The 21,173-nt window shown below is 38.9% G+C and overlaps 1 protein-coding gene across 4 annotated transcripts in view; it reads left to right on the top strand.

Annotated features, from left to right (window-relative positions):
• The window catches only part of SOS2 (SOS Ras/Rho guanine nucleotide exchange factor 2), a 113,734-nt gene that overhangs the window by 35,881 nt on the left and 56,680 nt on the right, over positions 1-21,173 (top strand). For 2 of the 4 annotated variants that reach the window (XM_054447619.2, XM_063651199.1), the window contains exons 5-8: positions 6,965-7,168; positions 13,022-13,165; positions 14,967-15,077; positions 20,962-21,060. In XM_054447619.2, coding sequence (XP_054303594.2) covers positions 6,965-7,168; positions 13,022-13,165; positions 14,967-15,077; positions 20,962-21,060 — 558 coding nt within the window. Of the gene's footprint in view, positions 1-370; positions 440-6,964; positions 7,169-13,021; positions 13,166-14,966; positions 15,078-20,961; positions 21,061-21,173 lie in introns of those variants that run through there. The other 2 variants (XM_054447620.2, XM_063651198.1) reach the window with 2 other exon arrangements.

The following is a 21,173-nucleotide window of genomic DNA, read 5'->3' as shown; positions in this document are numbered from 1 at the left end:
TCACTCAGGCTCACTGCAGCTTCAAACCCCTGGGCTCAGGCAATCCTCCTGCCTCACCCTCACAAGTAGCTAGAGCTATAGGCGCCTGCCACCATGCCCAGCTAATTTCTAAATTTTTGTAGGAGTGGGGTCTCGTTATATTGCCCAGGCTGGTCTGGAACTCCTGGCTTCTAGTGATTTTCTTGCCTCAACCTCCCAAGATGCTGGGATTACAGGTGTTGGCCACTGCACCAGGCCATAAACTATTTTTTTGAATAAGTCATTCCTTTATTTGAAGCATTTTTCCATGTTCTAAATCTTCACCTTTTGAGCATTTTAAAAAATCTTCATGTGGCAGGATTTTCAGATCCCCTTGTTATATTGCTTTTAGACTGATTTCTAAAACTGTGAAGACAATAGTCCAGATTTGGTCTGACCAACAGAGTATATTGAAATGCACGTACGTATCCTTTATTCTATATGCTATTCTTTAATAATTTCAGCATTAATATTTTGGCACAATGTTACTCTGTGTACTTGTTGAGTCTGCAGATTTCTAAACTCCGGAGGACTGTTCCACATGAAGTACCATTATGTTAGGTCTTTGATTTCTCCAACTTGTGCTGTCGATTTTTTGTTATTGTTGTAAGAATGAACGTGAATTTATCCCTAGAAAATTTCATACTGTTATTGAGACTATGTTCCAGCATATGTAGATATTTCCAAAATTGAATTCTGTCATGTAGCATTTTAGATACTCTACCCAGGTTTTTGTAATGTGTACAAATCTGATAAATCTTGAATTAAAATTATTTAGTAAAAATGTTGAAAAGGCCAGGTGCCTTTGAATCTGGGAGGCGGAGATTGCAGTGAGCCGAGATCATGCCACTGCACTCCAGCCTGGGTGACAGAGCGAGACTCCATATTATTTTATTTTCTTTATTTATTTTTTGTTGTTGAGACAGAGTCTTGCTCTGTCACCCAGGATGGAGTGCAGTGACGTAATCTTGGCTCACTGAAACCTCCGCCTCCCAGTTTCAAGCGATTCTCCTGCCTCAGCCTCTCAAGTAGCTGGGATAACAGGTGCCTGCCACCATGCCTGGCTAATATTTTTGTATTTTTAGTGGAGATGGGATTTTACCATGTTGGACACGCTGGTCTCAAACTCCTGACCTCAGGTGATCCATCCGCCTCAGCCTCCCAAAATGCTGGGATTACAGGTGTAAGCCCCCGCGCCCAGCCAATACTCCATCTTAAAAAAAAAAAAAAAAAAAAAAGGAAAGGCTTTATATAAGAAATGAGATTTCTAGCATATGTTATTAGTGGCATTCTTCTAGGTTAAAAGTTACCACTTTTCTTCATTATTGCCTTTTAGGTAGCTATTATTTCACATTTTATTTCATTCATGGGTCAAAAAAAACTTTACCTATAAAGACCCAGGGGATAAATATTTTAGGCTTTGTGGGCCATACGTCTTTCTTGCATCTACTCTTCTCTGCTCTTGTAGCATGAAAGCAGCCATAAATGAATGAGCATGGGCTATGTTCCAGCAAAACTCTATTTACAAAAATAGGCTGCGGGCTGGATTTGGCCTGTAGTTTGCTGGTCCTTGTTTCAGACATTCCTGTCATGATCCCCTATGTGTCACAAGAGACTGTCATATGCTTAGCTAAAATCCAGATGACTTAGCCGGGCGTGGTGGCTCACGCCTTTAATCCTAGCACTTTGGGAGGCCGAGATGGGCAGATTGTCTGAGCTCAGGAGTTTGAGACCAGCCTGGGCAACATGGTGAAACCCCATCTCTACTAAAATACAAAAAATCGTCCAGACGTGCTGGTGGTTGCCTGTAATCCCAGCTACTCAGGAGGCTGAGGCACAAGAATTGCTTGAACCTGGGAGGCGGAGGTTGCAGTAAGCCGAGTACCACTGCACTCCAGCCTGGGCAACAAAGTGAAACTATGTCTCAAAAAAAAAAAAAAAAAAAAAATCCTGATGACTTGATATGTGGGTCTAGTTATGTAACCCTAAGTAATGAGATTGTATGACATGGTATGATCTTAGTATATCCAAACTGATATCTAGAGATCACTAGTTCAAGAGCTCACAGACCATCTGTTTGATAAATTATTTGAATATATGGTTTCTAGGGATATCTTTAATTTGCCAGACAGAGAACTTGAGAATCAACCTATTTCTTTACATTTAAAAATAAAAGGAACATTTGGCTATATGAGGTATTCTAGCATATCAAAGATTGCGGAGAATTAGATGATCATAGGAAAGAACCATAGAATTTAACTTCTAGTATATATGTTACTATTAATTAAAATAGTATTTAAACTGGAAAAATCGAACATAAATGCTTAAGAAGAAAATTGATGTTTAGGAAAGGTAAAGGCCAGGCACAGTGGTTCATGCTTGTAATCCCAGCACTTTAGGAGGTTGAGGCAGGAGGATAGATTGAGCCCAGGAGTTTGAGACCAGCCTGGGTAGCATAGCAAGACTTTATCTCTACAAAAAATTTAAAAAAAGAAACAAAGAAAGAAAGGTGAGACACCCTGGGGAGTATAGCAAGACCTCATCTCTACTAAAAATAAAAAAAAATTAGCTGGGTGTGGTGGTGCATCCCAGCTACTTGGAAGGCTGAGGTGGGAGTATTGCTTGAGCCTGGGACATTGAGGCTATAGCGAGCTATTATTGTGCCATTGGGCAACAGTGGACAAAAAAAAAACAAAAAAAATGAGAGAATAAGAGGGCACAAAGCTGCTCTGAGGAAGCTTAGTTCACCAGATCTAGATGTGCTAGCAGTTGAGTTCTATATTTTCTTTCGTTTTTAACCTATTGAATTATACTTTTTTTTTTCCTTCTGAGACAGACTCTCACTCTCTCGACCAGGCTGGAGTATAATGGCGTGATCTTGGCTCACTGCAACCTCCGCCTCCAGGGTTCAATCCATTCTCCTGCCTCAGCCTTCTGAGTAGCTGGGATTACAGGCACCTTCCACCACGCCTGGCTAATTTTTGTATTTTTAGTAAAGACAGGGTTTTGCCGTGTTAGCCAGGCTGGTCTCAAACTCCTGACCTCAAGTGATCTGCCTGCCTTGGCCTCCCAAAGTGCTAGGATTACAGGCATGAGCTACTGCGCCTGGCCTTTTTTTTTTTTTTTTTTTTTTTTTTTTTTAAAGACAAAGTCTTGCTCTGTCGCCCAGGCTGGAGTGTAGTGGCACAATCTCTGCCCAGTGCAACCTCTGCCTCCCGTGTTCAAGCGATTCTCCCACCTCAGCCTCCTGAGTAGCTGGGATTACAGGCGCATGCCACCATGCCCGGCTAATTTTTTGTGCTTTTAGTAGAGACAGGGTTTCGCCATGTTGGCCAGGCTGGTCTTGAACTCCTGACCTCAGGTGATCTGTCCACCTTAGCCTCTAAAGTTCTGGGATTATAGGCGTGAGCCACCCATGCCTGGCCAGAAAAATCTGAAGGTACCAGGAGTGGGGTATGAATATATTTTCTCTTTCATGGTAGTATTACTCCATCTATTTCAAGAGCTAGCTCGTTCTCTCTCTTTTTTTTTTTTTTGTAACAAGGCCTCACCTAAGCCGGAGTACAGTGGTGTGAACACAGCTCACTGCAGCCTCAACCTCCAGAGCTCAAGTGATCCTCCTGCCTTAGCTTCCTTTGTAGCTGGGACCACAGGCTTGAACCACCATGCCTGGCTATGTTTAAAATTGTTTTGTAGAGGCTGGGTCTCTCTTTGTTGCTCAGGCTGGTCTTGAACTCCTGGGCTCAAGCAATCCTCCCAGTTTCAGACTGGTGACCTTCTAGTGAATGGGGTCTCTAGGTTTGTTTTTTAAATTTTTGAATTATTTGCCATCTATTTATATTTACAGATCTAAAAATTTTACATAAAAATGTAAATCCCAGACTTTCATGAAAAAAGAAAATCAGAATGCCTAACAGAAAATAGCTGGCACTGAGAAGCACACTTCCTCTTTAGGTGCATGTACCTTCCGGTTTGCCATAATCCCCACTGTTTCTTATATGTTATAATGTTACTTGCCTGACCCCTGTAGCATTTAAATTCAGGAACTTTGGTATTATGTGACCAAAAGAGTTTTAAGAATGGAACCCTGGAGTGGGTGGTAGAGAAGGTAAGTCATAGAGAAGGAGGCCCCACTGACAGAATGGTGTATCAGAAGCCAAGAAGAGAAAAATTGTTTGGGGCGGGGGGGTTTATATGTGTTTTTTCTTATTTAGAGATAGGATCTCATTCTGTCACTCGGGCTAGAATGTGGTGGTACAATATTAGCTCACTGCAGCTTCGAATTCCTGGGCTCAAGTGATTCTCCCACCTCAGCCTTCAGAGTAGTTAGGACTGCAGGTGTCTACCACTATACCTGGTTATTATTTTTTTTTACTTTTGGTAGAGACAGAATCTTGCTATATTGCCCAGGCTGGTCTTGAATGCCTGGCCTCAAGTGATCCTCCTGCCTCAGCCTTCCAAAGTGCTGAGATTGTAAGCATGAGCCACCATGCCTCGCCCTGAGAGTTTTAAGAGTTTTAAGAATGAGAGAATGGTCAGCTGTATCAAAAACTAGAGAAAACAAGTAGGAAGACTAAAACACACCATTAGATTTGACACTAGATCAATAGTGAGAGCAGTTTTAATATAGTAATGGGCTTGCTAAGTGAATGGGAGCAAGAAGTTATAGCTAGCAAGTATGACCTACTCTAAAAGGGTCTCTGGTGGGGAAGAGAAGGTAGCTCTTCTGTGTGTTTTTATATCTTATGCCTTCCTTTATTTTGCATGTCTGTTTGAAATCAGATTTCATCACCAAATTCCCCGTGTAGCCTTACTGGTTTCTTTAAATTTAAAGTGGCTGGGAAGTGGGGATGATGGTCTTCAGTGACAAGAAGGTGGATTGCATGGAGTAAGCAGTGGGGAAGGGAGGGATTTGAGAGTGTCACAGAACATGAGATTAGGAAGGTGGGTTGGAGTTAAATTATGAATGGCCTTTATCCTAAAGAAGTTAGGATTTTATGCAGAAGGCAGTGAAATCCGGTATCATTTTTATGTATCATTTATTTTTAGTAATATGATTTTAGAACTGGGATTGGGAAGACCTGTGGCAGGCAGATCAAATTATGAAATTTGTGTATCTTTGTAAGAGATGGTGGTTGTTTGGTGGAGTAATCTAAAGCCTGCAGTAAGATGGAGAGAGCTGACCAGAATTAAAAGATGCTTGTAAGATATTTCTGAGTTAGATTCAAAAAGATTAGGTAGGCAGAGTTCATGTTTACTTTATTAGCGTATTTTACCAATATGTGGTACAGTTTATGGTGATCAGTAGATGTTTTTCAGAATGAATGAATGAATATCTGTTATTGTGTTGTCAGAATTTCCTCTCATCCCTTTGAAGTTTTTTCCTTTTTGTAGTTTCCTTTTCAGGGTATACCTTTATGCTGAACTCTCTGGGTACTTTTCGGTCAGTCTTAAATATATAATTAACTAGGTCTAATCATTTTTTTAAACTATTATTAATTATAAAATGTATGGTCACAGCCAGGCGCAGTGCCTCACACCTGTAATCCCAGCACTTTGGGAGGCTGAGGCAGGTGGATCACTTGAAGTCAGAAGTTCGAGACCAGCCTGGCCAACGTGGTGAAACCCTGTCTCTATTAAAAATACAAAAAAAAATTAGCCAGTCATGGTGGCATGCACCTGTAATCCCAGCTACTCAGGAGGCTGAGGCAAGAGAATCACTTGAACTTGGGAGGCGGAGGTTGCAGTAAGCCGAGATCATGCCACTGCACTCCAGCCTGGGTGACAGAGCAAGACTCTGTCTCACACACACACAAAAAAACTATAGTCAACTTTCTTTTTCTTCTTCACTTTGATTTACAGCTAGTTCTTGCCTGTTGGTTGACCTAAGTCCATGGTAGCATTTCTGAAAGAAGTGGTTGCTACAACAATTTAAGCATCTGTGAGATGTTTGGATTTAGCAAATGAATGTAATAGCAGTGGTCATTGTAGTAAATGTGCATCAGAAATGCATCGCACTGATCTATCGTGTGCCTCTACCATAGTAGCATTTCACTTTTCTCCTTTTAACCCTACTCAAATATGTACTATCATCCTTATAATATGGCAAGGAACTACCATGCTGAATACCTACTATTTGCTAGATGTAGTAGTATGCATTTTATATACAGCACCACATTGAATTCTTCTTATCAGTTACATTTTACACATAAGGAATATGACTTTCAAAAGAATGTGTTCATCATCATAGTCGAGTAGTGGCTGAACTGGAATTTTTGGCTCAGATTATTGTTCCCCAAAGACAGGCTTGCTTTTTTTTTTTTTTTTTTTTTTTGCTATTATGTATGTGTGTGTGTGTGTATTACAGTACACATATATACATATACATATGTATTAGTACATATTTCACCATTAGTTCATATCTCCAGAAATATTTATTTTGCCATACTCGATTTTATTTGACTATTTCCCACCTTCAACAACTTTTTTTCCTTTTATTCTAGGTTTTATATAAATTTACTTATAATACACACAACTCATTGTTTAATATTTGTGTGTGTGTGTGTGTGTGTGTGTGTGTGTGTGATGGAGTCTCGCTCTGTCGCCCAGGCTGGAATGCAGTGGTGTGATCATGACTCACTGCAGCCTTGACCTCCCAGGCTCAAGCAATTCTCCTGCCTCAGCTTACCCAAATAGCTGGGATTACAAGTGCCTACCATGACGCCTGGCTAATTTTTTGTATTTTTGGTCGAGACAGGGTTTCATCATGTCGGCCAGGCTGGCCTTGAACTCCTGACCTCAAGTGATCCTCCTGCCTTGGCCTCCCAAAGTGCTGGGATTACAACACCCAGCCCTGTTTAATAACGTATAGATTTCAAGTACTTTGAGACAGTTTTTATAAAAGTAAGGAAAATAAATTTGTACATTATTGATTTCTGTTTCTCAGGTTTTGATGGACATGTTTGATCAGGATGACATAGGTTTGGTTTCTCTCTGTGAAGATGAACCTAGTTCTTCTGGTGAATTAAACTACTATGATCTTGTCAGAACTGAAATCGCAGAAGAAAGACAGTATCTACGGGAATTAAATATGATCATAAAAGTGTTTCGAGAAGCCTTTCTTTCTGATAGGAAGCTCTTTAAACCTTATGTAAGTACCTTTTTGGGTTTGAAATTCTGTGTACCCCAAAAAATCAGACCAGCTTAAAATCATAAATAGTCACTTTTTTTTAATTTTTTTGAGACGGAGTCTTGCTCTGTTGCCCAGGCTGGAGTGTGGTGGCGCGATCTTGGCTCGCACCACTGCAGCCTCCACCTCCCAGGTTCAAGCAATTCCTGCTTCAGCCTCCTGAGTAGCTGGGATTAGAGGAATGCACCACCACACTCAGCTAATTTTTTTATATTTTTAGTAGAGATGGGGTTTCTGCATGTTGGCCAGGCTGGTCTCAAACTGCCGACCTCAAGTGATCCACCTGCCTCGGCCTCCCAAAGTGCTGGGATTATAGGCATGAGCCACTGCACCCAGCCCATAAATAGTAACTTTAAATACTTTATGAGTACATTAAAAATACTTTCATGTATTTGTGGGCTTTATAAACATGTGAATTGTTATACTAATATAATAGGTACAGTGACAATGAAAATTAGGCACAAAATTAGAAAGAGGTTTATACTGGGGTGAAATCATTTTCCGCTATGCAGTATCTGATATTTAGAGTCATTCATTTGGAGGTAGTGAAAAAGATGTATGGTCTAGGAAAGAAAGAGCTCTGCATTTTTCTGTCTTTTGGTAAGTACCTTAAGGCAGTAGTTTAAAGTTTTAGTTTGAAGCTCAGAATACATGGGGTTAAAAAAAATAAAGTTTTAACGGTGGAACTTTTAAAAATAAAAGTTTATGCAGAATGCCATGTTTAACAAAAAAGGTTTTTTTCTTTCTCTCCTTTATCACATGATTTATTTTTCCATGTCTATGTGTTTGGCCCGCACTTTAAAAATAATTAGTCTTGGCCAGGCGCGGTGGCTCACGCCTGTAATCCCAGCACTTTGGGAGGCCAAGGCGGGCAGATCATGAGGTCAGAAGATCGAGACCATCCTGGCTAACACGGTGAAACCCCGTCTCCACTAAAAAATACAAAAAAGTTAGCCGGGCGTAGTGGCGGGCGCCTGTAGTCCTAGCTACTCGGGAGGCTGAGGGAGGAGAATGGTGTGAACCTGGGAGGCAGAGCTTGCAGTGAGCAGAGATCACGCCACTGCACTCCAGCCTGGGCGACAGAGTGAGACTCCTTCTCAAAAAAAAAAAAAAAATAGTAATACTAATAATAATTAGTCTTGGCCAGGTGCAGTGGCTCATGCCTGTAATCTCAGCTGTTTTGGGAACCTGAGGCAGGAGGATTGCTTGAGGCCAAGAATTTGAGACCAGCCTGGGTAACAGAGCAAGACCCAGTCTCTACAAAAAAATTTAAAACTTAGCTGGGCGTGATGGCACATGCCTGTAGTCCCAGCTGCTGGGGAGGCTGAAGTGAGAGGTTTGCTTGAGCCAGGAATTCGAGACTATAGTGAGCCATGATCGTGCCACTGCCCTCCAGCCTGGGCAAAAGAGCAAGACCTCGGCTTAAAAAAAAGATACTTAGCCTTTGTCTTATTTATCTTGTACCTCCTAATTTCCTCCACAAAATAACTATAACGTGAGTAAGAGTGATACTCAGACACAGGTGGCTGAGTATTTAAAGTTAGGAACAGATTTAGCTTTTCTCATTATTTTCCAAAAGAATGAGTTTTAAATGATAATCGAAAGTGTTTCAGTTGGCAATTAGTTTTTTTCTTTTGGATATATGTTTAGTTTAACAATGTTTATAATAACTCCCACTGGGAGTACTATCATAAGTAGTCAGAACTTTATGTTTTTCAAAGTACTGTTCCATTTTATTTGACCCTTATAACAATCCTGAGGGATAGATTGGGCAGATATTATTATCTCTACTTTACTTGTAAGGAGATTGACTTTTTTTTTTTTTTTTTTAAATATAGATGGGGGTCTCACTATGTTGTTCAGGTTGGTCTTGAACTCCTGGGCTTAAGCAGTCTTCCTTCTCAGCCCCCCAAAGTGCTAAGATTACAGGCCTGAGCCACTGTGCCTAGCTGGAAATTAACATCTTAATCAAGTTAGTTATAGAGCTTAATCTTGAATGTGGCTTCTTTTCTACCACATTATAATTGGATTTTGTCTCTAGTGGTATGAAGAATAAAAACCTAATAAATGCTGGCAGCTAATGTTATCTTTGTCTTTTTGTGTCCCATCAGTTTTCATTCCTCAGGAATTAATTTTTATGGATCTCTTTTCACTGGATTAGTGCTGATATGACAGAAAATGTCTATTTTAATACTAAAGGGTCAGATGGAAGAGAGAATCCCTTTTTTATCTATTTCTGTATCTACTATAATTTTTTTAACATTAAGTAAAATATGAACTTTTGAGGTAAAGACGATCTAAAATCAGAGCATAGTACTCTGCAAATATTAAAGAAGTGAATGACTTAAAAATGATCTTAAGTTACTCCTTTTGCCCCTCATCCTGTGTTTTCAAAAAGCTCGCATTTTTGGAAGGCCTGATATGTGCCAGGAGCATTTTACAGAAATCATCTAATTTAACCCTAAGAACCTTATGAGCTGGGTATTAGCAGACCAAATGTGTGATAATGGGCAAATTACTTAACTGCTCTATGCCTCTGTTTCCTTATTTGTAAAATGAGGATGATGATAGTACCTATCTAATAAGGATATTAGGTTATTACATTTCAAATGCTTAGAAGAGTGCCTAGAGTATAATGTGGCCAATACATGTTAGTTGTTATTATTGTCCTTTTCATTCCTAATCCAGGGTCATTCATCTGGCATGTTGTAAAAGGGAAAAACAGTTTTTCCTCTCTAATCTTTTTTTTTTTTTTTTTTTTTGAGACGGAGTCTTGAGTGTAATGGTACAATCTTGGCTCACTGCAACCTCTGCCTCCCGGGTTCAAGCGATTCTCCTGCCTCGGCCTCCCGAGTAGCTGGGATTAGAGATGTGCGCCACCACACCCGGCTAATTTTTGTACTTTTGGTAGAAACGGGGTTTCACCATGTTGGCCAGGCTGGTCTCGAAATCCTGACCTCAGGTGATCCGCCCGCCTTGGCTTCCCAAAGTTCTAGGATTACAGGCATGAGCCACCGCGCCTGACCCCTCTCTAATCTTCACACTCAACACAGAACATTTCTGCGACAATGTATGTGAGGATTTTTTCCCCATACACCAAAGTAATTCTCCTGTGGACACCAACTAGGTGTCCTATAATTTAGCTCAATTTTGACATTATTTACCTGGAAATAGTGTCAGATCTCCCAGATTAAGGACTCAGTCCCAACACGACTGTCTCCCACTTCAGGCGCCAGTTGAAAGTCCCAGGTTGTGAACTGTGCTCCGGACTGATTAGTTATAACTTGGAGTTCCCATGACCCCCTCCTTGGCTTCCATTAATTTGGTCGAACAGTTTGCAGAAATCAGGGAAACACGTTTACCAGTTTATTATGAAGGACTTTAAAATGATACAGATGAAGAGATGGACAGGGCAAAGTATAGGGGCACAGAGTTTCCAAGCCCTCTCTGGGCAAGCCACCCTCCTAGCACCTCCACAGGGTCAGCAACCAGGAAGCTGGTTTTTATGGAGTTTTTATGGAGCTTGATCTCTAGCCTCTCGCCCCTGCTTTTTTTTTTTTTTGAGACAGGGTCTGGCTCTGTTGCCCAGGCTTAAGTGCAGTGGCACCATCTTGGCTCACCATAACCTCTGCTTCCTGGGCTCAAGCGATCCTCCAGCTTCAGCCTCCTGAGTAGCTGGGACTACAGGCACACACCACCCCACCCGATTAATTTTGTGTTTTTTGTAGAGATGGGGTTTTGCCATGTTTCCCAGGCTCTTTCCCCAATTTTTTAGAGGTCAGTGGGTGGGGCTGAAAGTTGCAACCCTCTGATCCTTTTTCTTTTTTTCGTGAGTCAGTTTGGTTTCAAGTAACCCTTCAATCCTCTAATCATCTGGTCTTTTTGGTGACTGGCCCTATCATGAGGTTATCTAGGGGCCCTCCTGTAAGTAACCTCATTAGCATAAACTCAATATTTATCAAAGGGACTCATTGTGAATAACAAAACACATTATTATCACTCAGGATATTCTTGGCATTTTAGGGGCTCTAAGACAGGAACCAGGGACAAAGACCAAAAATATGTTTCATATTATACCACATGTGGTGGAGCCAGGATCCAAGCTCTGGTCTGTCAGGTTCCAAAGCCCGTGATGTTTCCATTATAAGATGCCAGAGTGAATAATAGTTGGCCATAACCGGGATGGTCAGTCATATGATATGTTTGTGTTCAGAGGATTTGAACCTGTCTTATCCTAGATATATAGCTATCTGCCACATACGATGTTTTAGTCAGTGATAGACTATAAATACCCACATATATGACAGTAATCCTGTAAGATTATACTATATTTTTACTGTACCTTTTCTCTATATAGATATGTTTAGATACACAAATACCATTGTGTTACAATTACCTACGGTATTCCATACAGTAACATGCTGTACAGGTTTGTAGCCCAGGAGCAATAGGCTGTACCTATGTGGCCTAAGTGTTGTAGTATATCATCTAGCCATGATATTTGCACAATGACAAAATCGCCTAACAGTGCATTTCTCAGAACATACCCCTGTCTTTAAGCAATGCATGGCTGTAATTCACAGATGGGAGCTTGGATGAAATCTGTAATTCCTTCTCAGATCCAGGAGATGGGCCCTAAATTGTGAAACCAGATTATAACAGGATTAGGAGTTATCTTCATTCTCATCCCAGCTCTTATCATTAACCTATAAGACTATATAGCCTAAGCTATAAGTAAAACCTGGAGCTCTGTAAGACCTTGATCAAGTCTTTTAGCATCTCAGCCAGTTTTAAAACACTCAAATGCCAGAATTCTTTATGTAAAAAGTAGCTTAGAATCATCCACAGTAGGAGGTTTTAGATTTAGCAAAACTATCTAGAATCTATATTTTGTAGTATTTTTATTGTCTGTTATCCAAGAGATTTTTAAAATTCTCTTCCTGTTCATGATTGATTTTTACTGTCTTGGAATATATTAATTTCGGATTGAATGAAGATATACCCTTAACTCTTATATTGTTTCTTTTTTTTTTTTGTACAAGCAAGTCTCTTTATTTCCAAAGTATGTTGACCTCTCCAACCCAAGTTAAAAGAATACACAGTATGATTCCATCTTTTAATATATTAACATCAAGATGTACATGTTTGGAAATGGTTGGAATTTTATACTGGAATAATGCATGCTAAACTATTAATAGTTTCTACCTCTGAGGGTCACGGGTGTAAGGGGGGCATGAAAGTAAACATTCATATTTTACTGTCTTGTGTTTGAATCTTTTATAATGAGAATGCATTCACATGTGATAACTTTTATTTTTACAAAGAATGAGTTTTCCCAAGAGCAAAATGCAAAAATTCTGCTATAGCTTGTTGACATTTAATGCAAATATATTGCTTTATATAATATACGAATTGTTCAAAAGTGATAATAATAGCTTTAATCATGCTCCCAATAAAAGATTTGCTAGTTAAAGAAATTCTATAGTTTATTCCATAAATTTAAAAACATGTAGAAAACTAGTATCACCCATAAATTAAATGATGTATTTCGTGCAGGGCAGGTAAGCCCCAAAGTTGAGGCTTAGCTCGGGACAGTTCTTGGCTTTGTCCAGGAAAGAAGTCAAAGGCATGACAATGGTAGGAACCTCTGCTGAAGCGGCAGCGTACAGCAGCAGCAGAAGTACTGTTTGTTGTGGAGCAGGGCTACTCCATAGGCAGTGTGCCTCGAGTAGCCTATATTGCTTTTTATATTTAGTAATTTTTAAGCAGAATTCTCAATCTCACATTTCTTAACCTTTCCTTCTCTTTTTTCAGGATATCGAAAAGATTTTTAGTAACATTTCAGATATACATGAATTGACTGTGAAACTTTTAGGTTTGATTGAAGACACAGTTGAAATGACTGATGAAAGCAGTCCTCATCCCTTAGCTGGCAGCTGTTTTGAAGATTTGGCAGAAGTAAGTTTACAAAACTACTTATACTCTCATTAAAGTCCTAAATGCTGTGGTAAGAAATTTAGAGATGAGTCTTGGCAACAGAGTGAGACCCCATTTCCATAAAAAAGTAAAATAATTAGCCAGGCATGGTAGTGCCCATCTGTGGTCCCAGTGACTGAGGAGGCTAAGGTAGGAGGACTGCTTGAGCCTGGGAAATCAAGCCCATGATTGTGTCACTGCACTCCATCCTGGGCAACAGAGTGAGACCCTGTCTCCAAAAAAAAAATTTTTTTGTAAGATATTCTTTATGAAAATTAGAAGATACTACTGGCCATTATAAAAAGATATTTAAGATTTAACTGATAACAAACTAAAATCACATTGCCTATATAGTGACACTTTCTTTATAGTGTGTTTATGGCAATATTTATAGTGAAAGTTTATATACTAGAGTAGTATATAAACTAGAGTAGTAACATTTAGGTTTTTTTTTTTTTTTTTTTTTAGTGGTAAGTATGTTCAAGATGAAGGAAGATACATTTTATTGACATAGCTCTTTACCTTCTGTGAATTTTAAACTTAAAGTTGGAAAGAAGGTTTATATTATTTTAATGTTTTCCAAAGTAAAAATCATTTTGTTATCTTTTAAATGACTATAAAAATAATGTAGCTCATTGTAAAAATATTCAGAAAAATAGAGATATATAAATTAGATGAAAGTCACTTTATTTTATAACACCCAGAGATAACTTATCCTTATATATTTCTGTGCATACATGCGAATGTATGTGTGTTTGCAAAAATAGGATCCCACTATTTTATAACTTACTGTTTTTACTCTGTATATCATAAACATTATCCATGTTAATGTATATACTTCAACACAATTTTCAAGTATAAATAATGCGATGTTATATGGAGACACCATAACATACTTTAACTATCTATTATCCATAGGTTGTAGAGTTTTTTCCTTTTTTTTTTTTTGTTATTGTAAACAACACTGCAACAAACATACTTGCACTATGCCTTGATATTCTAATCTTTTTTTTTTTTTTTGACACGGAGTCTCCCTCTGTCACACAGGCTAGAGTGCAATGGCACAATCTCGTCTTACTGCAACCTCTGCCTCTTAGGTTCAAGCCATTCTCCTGCCTCAGCCTCCTGAGTAGCTGGGATTACAGGCGCCTGCCACCACGCCCGGCTAATTTTTTGTATTTTTAGTAGAGACAGTGATCCTCTCTGTTGGCTAGGCTGGCCTCGAACTCCTGACCTCATGATCCGTCCGCCTCGGCCTCCCAAAGTGCTGGGATTATAGGCGTGAGCCACTGCACCTAGCCATATATTCTAATCATTTTTAAGGATATATTCCTGGAAGTGGAATTGTAGTGCTAAAGACTAGATACATTTTTAGAATTTCGAAACATTTTGCCACGTTCACTTCCAGCTAAGTTCCAGTGTATTAAGCTTCCTTCTTTCTTCACCCTTTCCCTTCACTAACTCGGTATTACCTTATTCCTTTTCTTTTTAATTCTTTTTTTCAAAATTTGTTTTGTTTTCATATCTGGTTCTGCAGATATCCCATTAATTTTTGCCAGTCTAATGGGAAAATAAATCTTTCTTTCCTCTTCTCTTCTTTCTTTTCATTTCTTTCTTTTCTTTTGAGACAGGGTTTCACTCTTGCTCAAGCTGGAATATAGTGGCACAATCATAGCTCACTGTAACCTCGAACTCCTGGGATCAAGTGATAATAATCTGTACCATATTGGTAGAAAATATATTCTTTTAAACCTAATGCTTTTTCTCTTTTTTAAAAAAATAGGAGCAAGCATTTGATCCTTATGAAACATTATCACAGGACATTCTTTCACCAGAGTTTCATGAACATTTCAATAAATTGATGGCCAGACCTGCAGTTGCTCTACACTTTCAGGTAAACTTAAATTGAAGGTTTTTTTTTTTTTTTTAATAAAGCAAATAAATATCTCACTATTTTATCCTTCAAATATTTGTAATTCTAGAATCCTTTTAATCCTTCAAATCTTGTTTATTCTAAACCTGTTTTGGATTATCTTCTGTTTTCTCTCTGGAGCTCTGTCTGTTCTTATTGTAGAAATCTTTTATAGTACAATATCACGAATACTGAATGACCAGAAGAATTTGGCACATACTAGATCTGGGGTATAAAGATGAATTTGGCCGGGTGCGGTGGCTCATGCCTGTAAATCCCAGCATTTTGGGAGGCCAAGACAGGTGGATCACTTGAGGTCAGGAGTTTGAGACCAGCCTGGCCAGTATGGTGACACCCTGTCTCCACTAAAATTGCACAAGTTAGCTGGGCGTGGTGGCGGGCTCCTGTAATCCCAGCTACTCAGGAGGCTAAGGCAGGAGAATCACTTGAACCTGGAAGGCGGAGGTTGCAGTGAGCCGAGATCGCGCCCACTGCACTCCAGCTTGGGTGGAATAGCGAGACTCTGTCTCAAAAAAATAAAAAAATAAAAAATAAAGATGAATCTGGAGTGTGATTTCAGGATTATGTTCCCTATAGGAGGAAGATTTGGAGAAATCTTAAAAAGTTGAGATAACCTCAACCTCTTATGTACTCATACTGATTTTTCTGTGAGGCCTACAATTTAAAGGAGATAAATACTGTATTGAGGGAGAGTATGCAAGTTAGTTGGTTCAGGAATACACTTAGATAAAATGAAAATAAGTGGAGAGATACAAATAAAATTTTATTTTTACTATCAACACTAACAACAAAAGTTATGTTGGCATAGGTAATACTTGGCTAAATATGTAAAACTTCTACATCTAAACTGACTTTTCCAGCCAGACGTGGTGGCTCGTGCCTGTAATCCCAGCACTTTGGGAGGCTAAGGTCAGAGGATTGCTTGGACCCAGGTGTTTGAGACCAGCCTGGGCAAAATAGGGAGACCTCATCTCTACAAAATATAAAAACTTAGCCGAGCGTGGTGGTGTGCACCTGTGGCATGCCAGGAGAATTGCTTGAGCCTGGGAGGTCAAGGCTGCAATGAGTCATGATCATGCCACTGCACTCCAGCCTTGGGTACAGAGTGAGACCCAGTCTCAAAAAAAATAAAAATAAAAAATAAGCTGGCTTTTACCCCTTGACGTTTGAATATGGTAAAAATCCTTATCGTCCTAAAACAAACAAGCAAACAAATGCTTCACTCTAGTAGAATAATTAACTAGAGTGAAGAAAGTTTTTTCATTTCGTCTCTCATTTTTTCTTTGCAGCCAATTGTCTTTATATTATTTTTTACCATTCTTTATGAAAACACTACCATGTATGTTTTAATCAGGATATAAATTGGCTTTGACAAGTAACTTAATTGCCAAATCCAGTGGACATTTTTATTTCATACTTAAGTCTGTAGTATTTGTTACTGCTCTTATCTCTTGGTTCCTGTATACCTGAAGACTGGGCGTGATGGCTCATGCCTGTAATCCCAGCACTTTGGGAGGCTGAGGTGGGTGGATCACCTGAGGTCAGGAGTTCCAGACCAGCCTAGCCAACCTGGTGAAACCCTCTCTACTAAAAAATGCAAAAATTAGCTGGGTGTGGTGGCACGCACCTGTAATCCCAGCTACTCGGGAGGCTGAGGCAGGAGAATTGCTTGAACCCGGGAGGCGGAGGTTGCAGTGAGCCGAGATCGTGCCACTACACTCCAGCCTAAGTGACAGAGCAAGACCCTGTCTCCAAAAAAAAAAAAAAAAAAAAAAAGGTATACACACACACACACTAGCGGGCATGGTAGTGCACACCTGTAGTTTCAGCTACTACAGAGGCAGAGGCAGGAGGATCACTTGAACCCAGGAGGTGAGGGTTGCAGTGAGCCGAGATTGCAACGCTGCACTCAAGCCTGGGCTACAGAGTGAGACTCTGTCTCAAAAAAAAAAAAGAAAAAAATACCTGAGACTGGGTGATTTATAAAGAAAAGAGATTTAATTGGCTCAGAGTTCCACAGGCTCTACAGGAAGCATGGCTGGGGAGGCCTCAGGAAACTTAAAATCATGGCGGAAGGCAAAAGGGAAGCAGGTATGTCTTCACATGGTCAAAGCAGGAGGAAGGAGCAGGGAGGTGCCACAGACTTTTAAACAACCAGATCTCCTGAGAACTCTATTACAAGAACAGCATTAAAGGAAGAAATCCACCCCCATGATCCAGTTACCTCCCACTAGGTCCCACCTCCAAAATTGGGGATTACAGTTGAAGATGAGATTTGGACGGGGACACAAAATCAAACCATATCAGCTCCTATGATACTACATGCTCCCAATTTTCGTCTTCTCTGATTTCTTCTCAGTCTCTTAATTATTATAGCTATTATCCAACTTCTGTTATCAGCCCCTGTTTTTCTGTTCTGTGCTCTCCTTGGGTGACTTCATATCTATATACTAGTGACTTCTTATTTGTATTTCCAGGCCATCACTTTCTTTTAAGCACTCTGTACATATGCGCATGTGTCTATACACTTTCATATAACCAGCTGCCTTGAATTGATGCACTTGGATACCCTAAACGCACTTCAAATATGACATGTTTAAAACTGAACTTACCATCTTCTCCCTGCCTTCTTTACTGTAAATTTCCATTGTTTATTATCTTCCACTTCTCTACTGTCAAAAATTTGTTATCATGGAATACAAATTATACTTAATTCTCAAAATTACTTCAAGAGAGGAATGTTTTTAAAGTTAACTCATATATTCATATCAACTATAAAGTATGCATTAAATACACAGTCTATAAGAACTTTGGATACTCATTAAAAACACTCACAACACATTTCTTGTTTCAGTCCTATTTTATTAGGAATTTTTGCTGTGGAATTTGATTAAAAGGCCCAGTTATTAATAAAGCTGTCATCCTAGATATTCAGTGAAATTGGAGGAGTTAGATGAAATCCTTTTTAGGCCAAACTCACTTGTTTTAACTTAAAAAAAAATTCATTCAGTTTAAGATAAAATAATGCTTCCTTAATAAAACTAAAAAAGCATCTTTAGAAGCTGTGTAGTGTACTTTATCTATTTATTTAGAGACAGGGTCTCACTCTGTTGCCCAGTGGCACAATCTCAGTTCATTGCAACCTCCACCTCCCGGGTTCAAGCGATTCTCCTGCCTTAGCCTCTCGAGTAGCTGAGACTACAAGTGTGGACCACCATGCCTGGCTAATTTTGGTATTTTCTGTTAGAGACAGAGTTTCACCATATTGGCTAGGCTGTTCTGTTGACCATGAGGCACCATACCTAGACTGTATAGCACACTTAAAAAAATAAGATTTGAAGTTAGAACTTAAGGCTTTGAGCCAATTAATAGTTTTTGTTTGTTTGTTTGCGATGGAATCTCGCTCTTTCACCCAGGCTGGAGTGCAGTGGCCCGATCTTGCCTCACTGCAACCTCTGCCTCTGGGTTTAAGGAGTCCCCCTGCCTCAGCCTCCTGAGTAGCTGGGACTACAGGCGCATGCCACCGTACCTGGCTAATTTTTGTATTTTAGTAGAGACGGGGTTTCACCATGTTGGCCAGGCTGTTTTCAAACTCTTGACCTCAGGTAATCCTCCCAACTCGGCCTCCCAAAGTGCTGGGATTACAGGTGCGAGCCATCACACCAAGCCCTAATTAATGGTTGTGTTACCTTGAGCAATTCACTTAGTCTCTGAGACTCAGTTTGCTCGTTTGTAAAATGATGATCATAATAATATATACCTCTTATAGTTATTAGGAAATTAAATGGTAATGTATATATAAAGCATAAGCATAATGTTTGATGTGTATTAAATACTCAAATGTAGCTCCTGTTATTATCAGAGGACTCCTTACACTGTAAATACATGGTACAAAAATTTTAGAATGCACTTTATCAGGCATTTTAGTACAAATTAGCAAAACAGTTGATCTTGTAGACTAATTTTGAAGTTTCATATTGGTTCCAGTTCAAGCACTGTATATAAAATATCCAGAGTAATTCACTATATTAATTAGTTTACTGCTGTCTTAGTCTATTCAGGCTTCTCTAATAAAATATCATAAACTGGATGACTTATAAACAATAGAAATTTATTTCTCACAGTTCACATTTAGGAAGTCCCACGTCAAGAGGCTAACAGATTTGGTGTCTAGTTTGGTGCACTAGTGAGGGTTTGCTCTTCTGGTTCATAGATGGTGCTTTCTTGTTGTGTCCTCACATGATGGATAGCACAAACAAGCTCCCTTAGGCCCCTTTTATAAGGACACTAACCCCGTTCACAGGGGCTCTGCCCTCATATCCTAATCACCTCCTAAAGGCCCCACCTCTTAATACTGTTGCATTGGGGATTAGGTTTCAATATATGACTTTTGAGGGAACACAAACATTCAGATCATAACAAATGTGAAAATGAATTAATCTTTAGGAAAATTGGTGGCACTTTTTGTGTATCCTAGTAAGAAGTTTGGTTACTGGGTAATAAGTCTGTTGAACAGATTATAATTTAACAAAATGTGAAAATTATGGGAATATTTATGAAGATTTTTTTAAAGCAGCATATCAGATTCTTTCTCACATTTTATATTGGTGTGGTTGGTGTTTTTCTTATGGGGAGAAATACCAGTAAGTCAACTATATAGACATTTAAAATTAACATGAGTTAAATCCATTATAAATTTTAGAAAACCATTTATTCTACAGTAGTTTCCAAAACTGGGGTATACCTATCCCAAGCTATACACTAAGATTTTTCAGGATATATAATGGCACAGAGAGCTTTAAGGGAATCTGTTTCTAGTCTTCGGAGATCTTGTTTATGTTTTTTTGCATTGTCTTTTCCAAATTCTCTTACTTGTTACCTTTTGCTATTACGTATTTCCCATTATGCATTGATCCAAGATGTAAAAACCTCTAGGGCACCAAACAGGAAAAAAAAAAAAAAAAAAAAGTATTACTCCTATTGGAGAGTTCACTGAGTACAAAGCAAAAGAGTTCACAAAAGAATGTTATAGGGGGATGATAGTAAAAATTCTTGGTAGCCAAAATGTCATATCTATGTATGTTATGTCATATCTATCTGTCAGAATTAAGAAGTGATATGGTTATCACAAAGGTTTATATTAACCTTATTGTAAGTACTTCATCATCATTTGGGATAAAGAAGAGGAGAAGCTTGTAAAGTTCTCATACCTTGATGTAATATGTTGGAAGCAGTTGTAGTTTCCTCCAGAGGCTTCTAATCCTTGAGACTATGACGTTAATAATGTTCGTTTGAATTTAACAATAAAGTTTGACTTCTGACAAACTGAGTCTGATGTTGCTGTTTATTTTGACAGTGAAGATCGACTTTGTCAATTAAGTTGTATGACAGACATTTTTCATAAATGAGCTAAATCTGAAATTTATTCAATTATTGTTTGGTGAAATACTTATAAATCACATTTACAGTATACAGCATTCCCTGAAATGCATCTTTTGTAACTATTTAAATTTAAAACATTTTAAAATTGTGCAGGAGAGTACATAGATTTTCAGAATTCCTTGAGGGTATATGGAAGCCAGAACATAAGCTGTAGAGGATTATTGTGAAAGCTATTTTAGCCATATAAAAGAAAATTAATGTGTATATTTCTCTAATAACTTAAAGGAGGAAAGGGAGAAAAGAACAACTTGATAGCACTTCAGTTTCAATATAGAACATGCATTCTGTTGTAGTTTTGATAAGTGTGTATCTCAAATTTTTAGTAGCCATTTCTGTTAGTCACTGCTGTTGCATATCCTTGATGTCAGAGACATACATACTGTGATATCTTTTTGCTTTGCAGTCCATTGCTGATGGTTTTAAAGAGGCAGTTCGTTATGTCCTTCCACGTCTTATGCTGGTGCCAGTGTACCACTGTTGGCACTACTTTGAGTTATTAAAGGTAAGATTTTATAACAGAATCTCAAAGTACTTATCTAATAGAAGAGTTTACTTTTTTGAATTAATTTTGGAGACACACAGTACCAGTCTTTTAATTCTTATTTTATGTAAGTA

Source organism: Pongo pygmaeus, chromosome 15 (genome assembly GCF_028885625.2).
Source record: "Pongo pygmaeus isolate AG05252 chromosome 15, NHGRI_mPonPyg2-v2.0_pri, whole genome shotgun sequence".
NCBI classification, from domain to species: domain Eukaryota; kingdom Metazoa; phylum Chordata; class Mammalia; order Primates; family Hominidae; genus Pongo; species Pongo pygmaeus.
The sequence above is the reverse complement of the archived record's forward strand: the minus strand, read 5'-3'. Positions and strand labels throughout refer to the sequence as shown.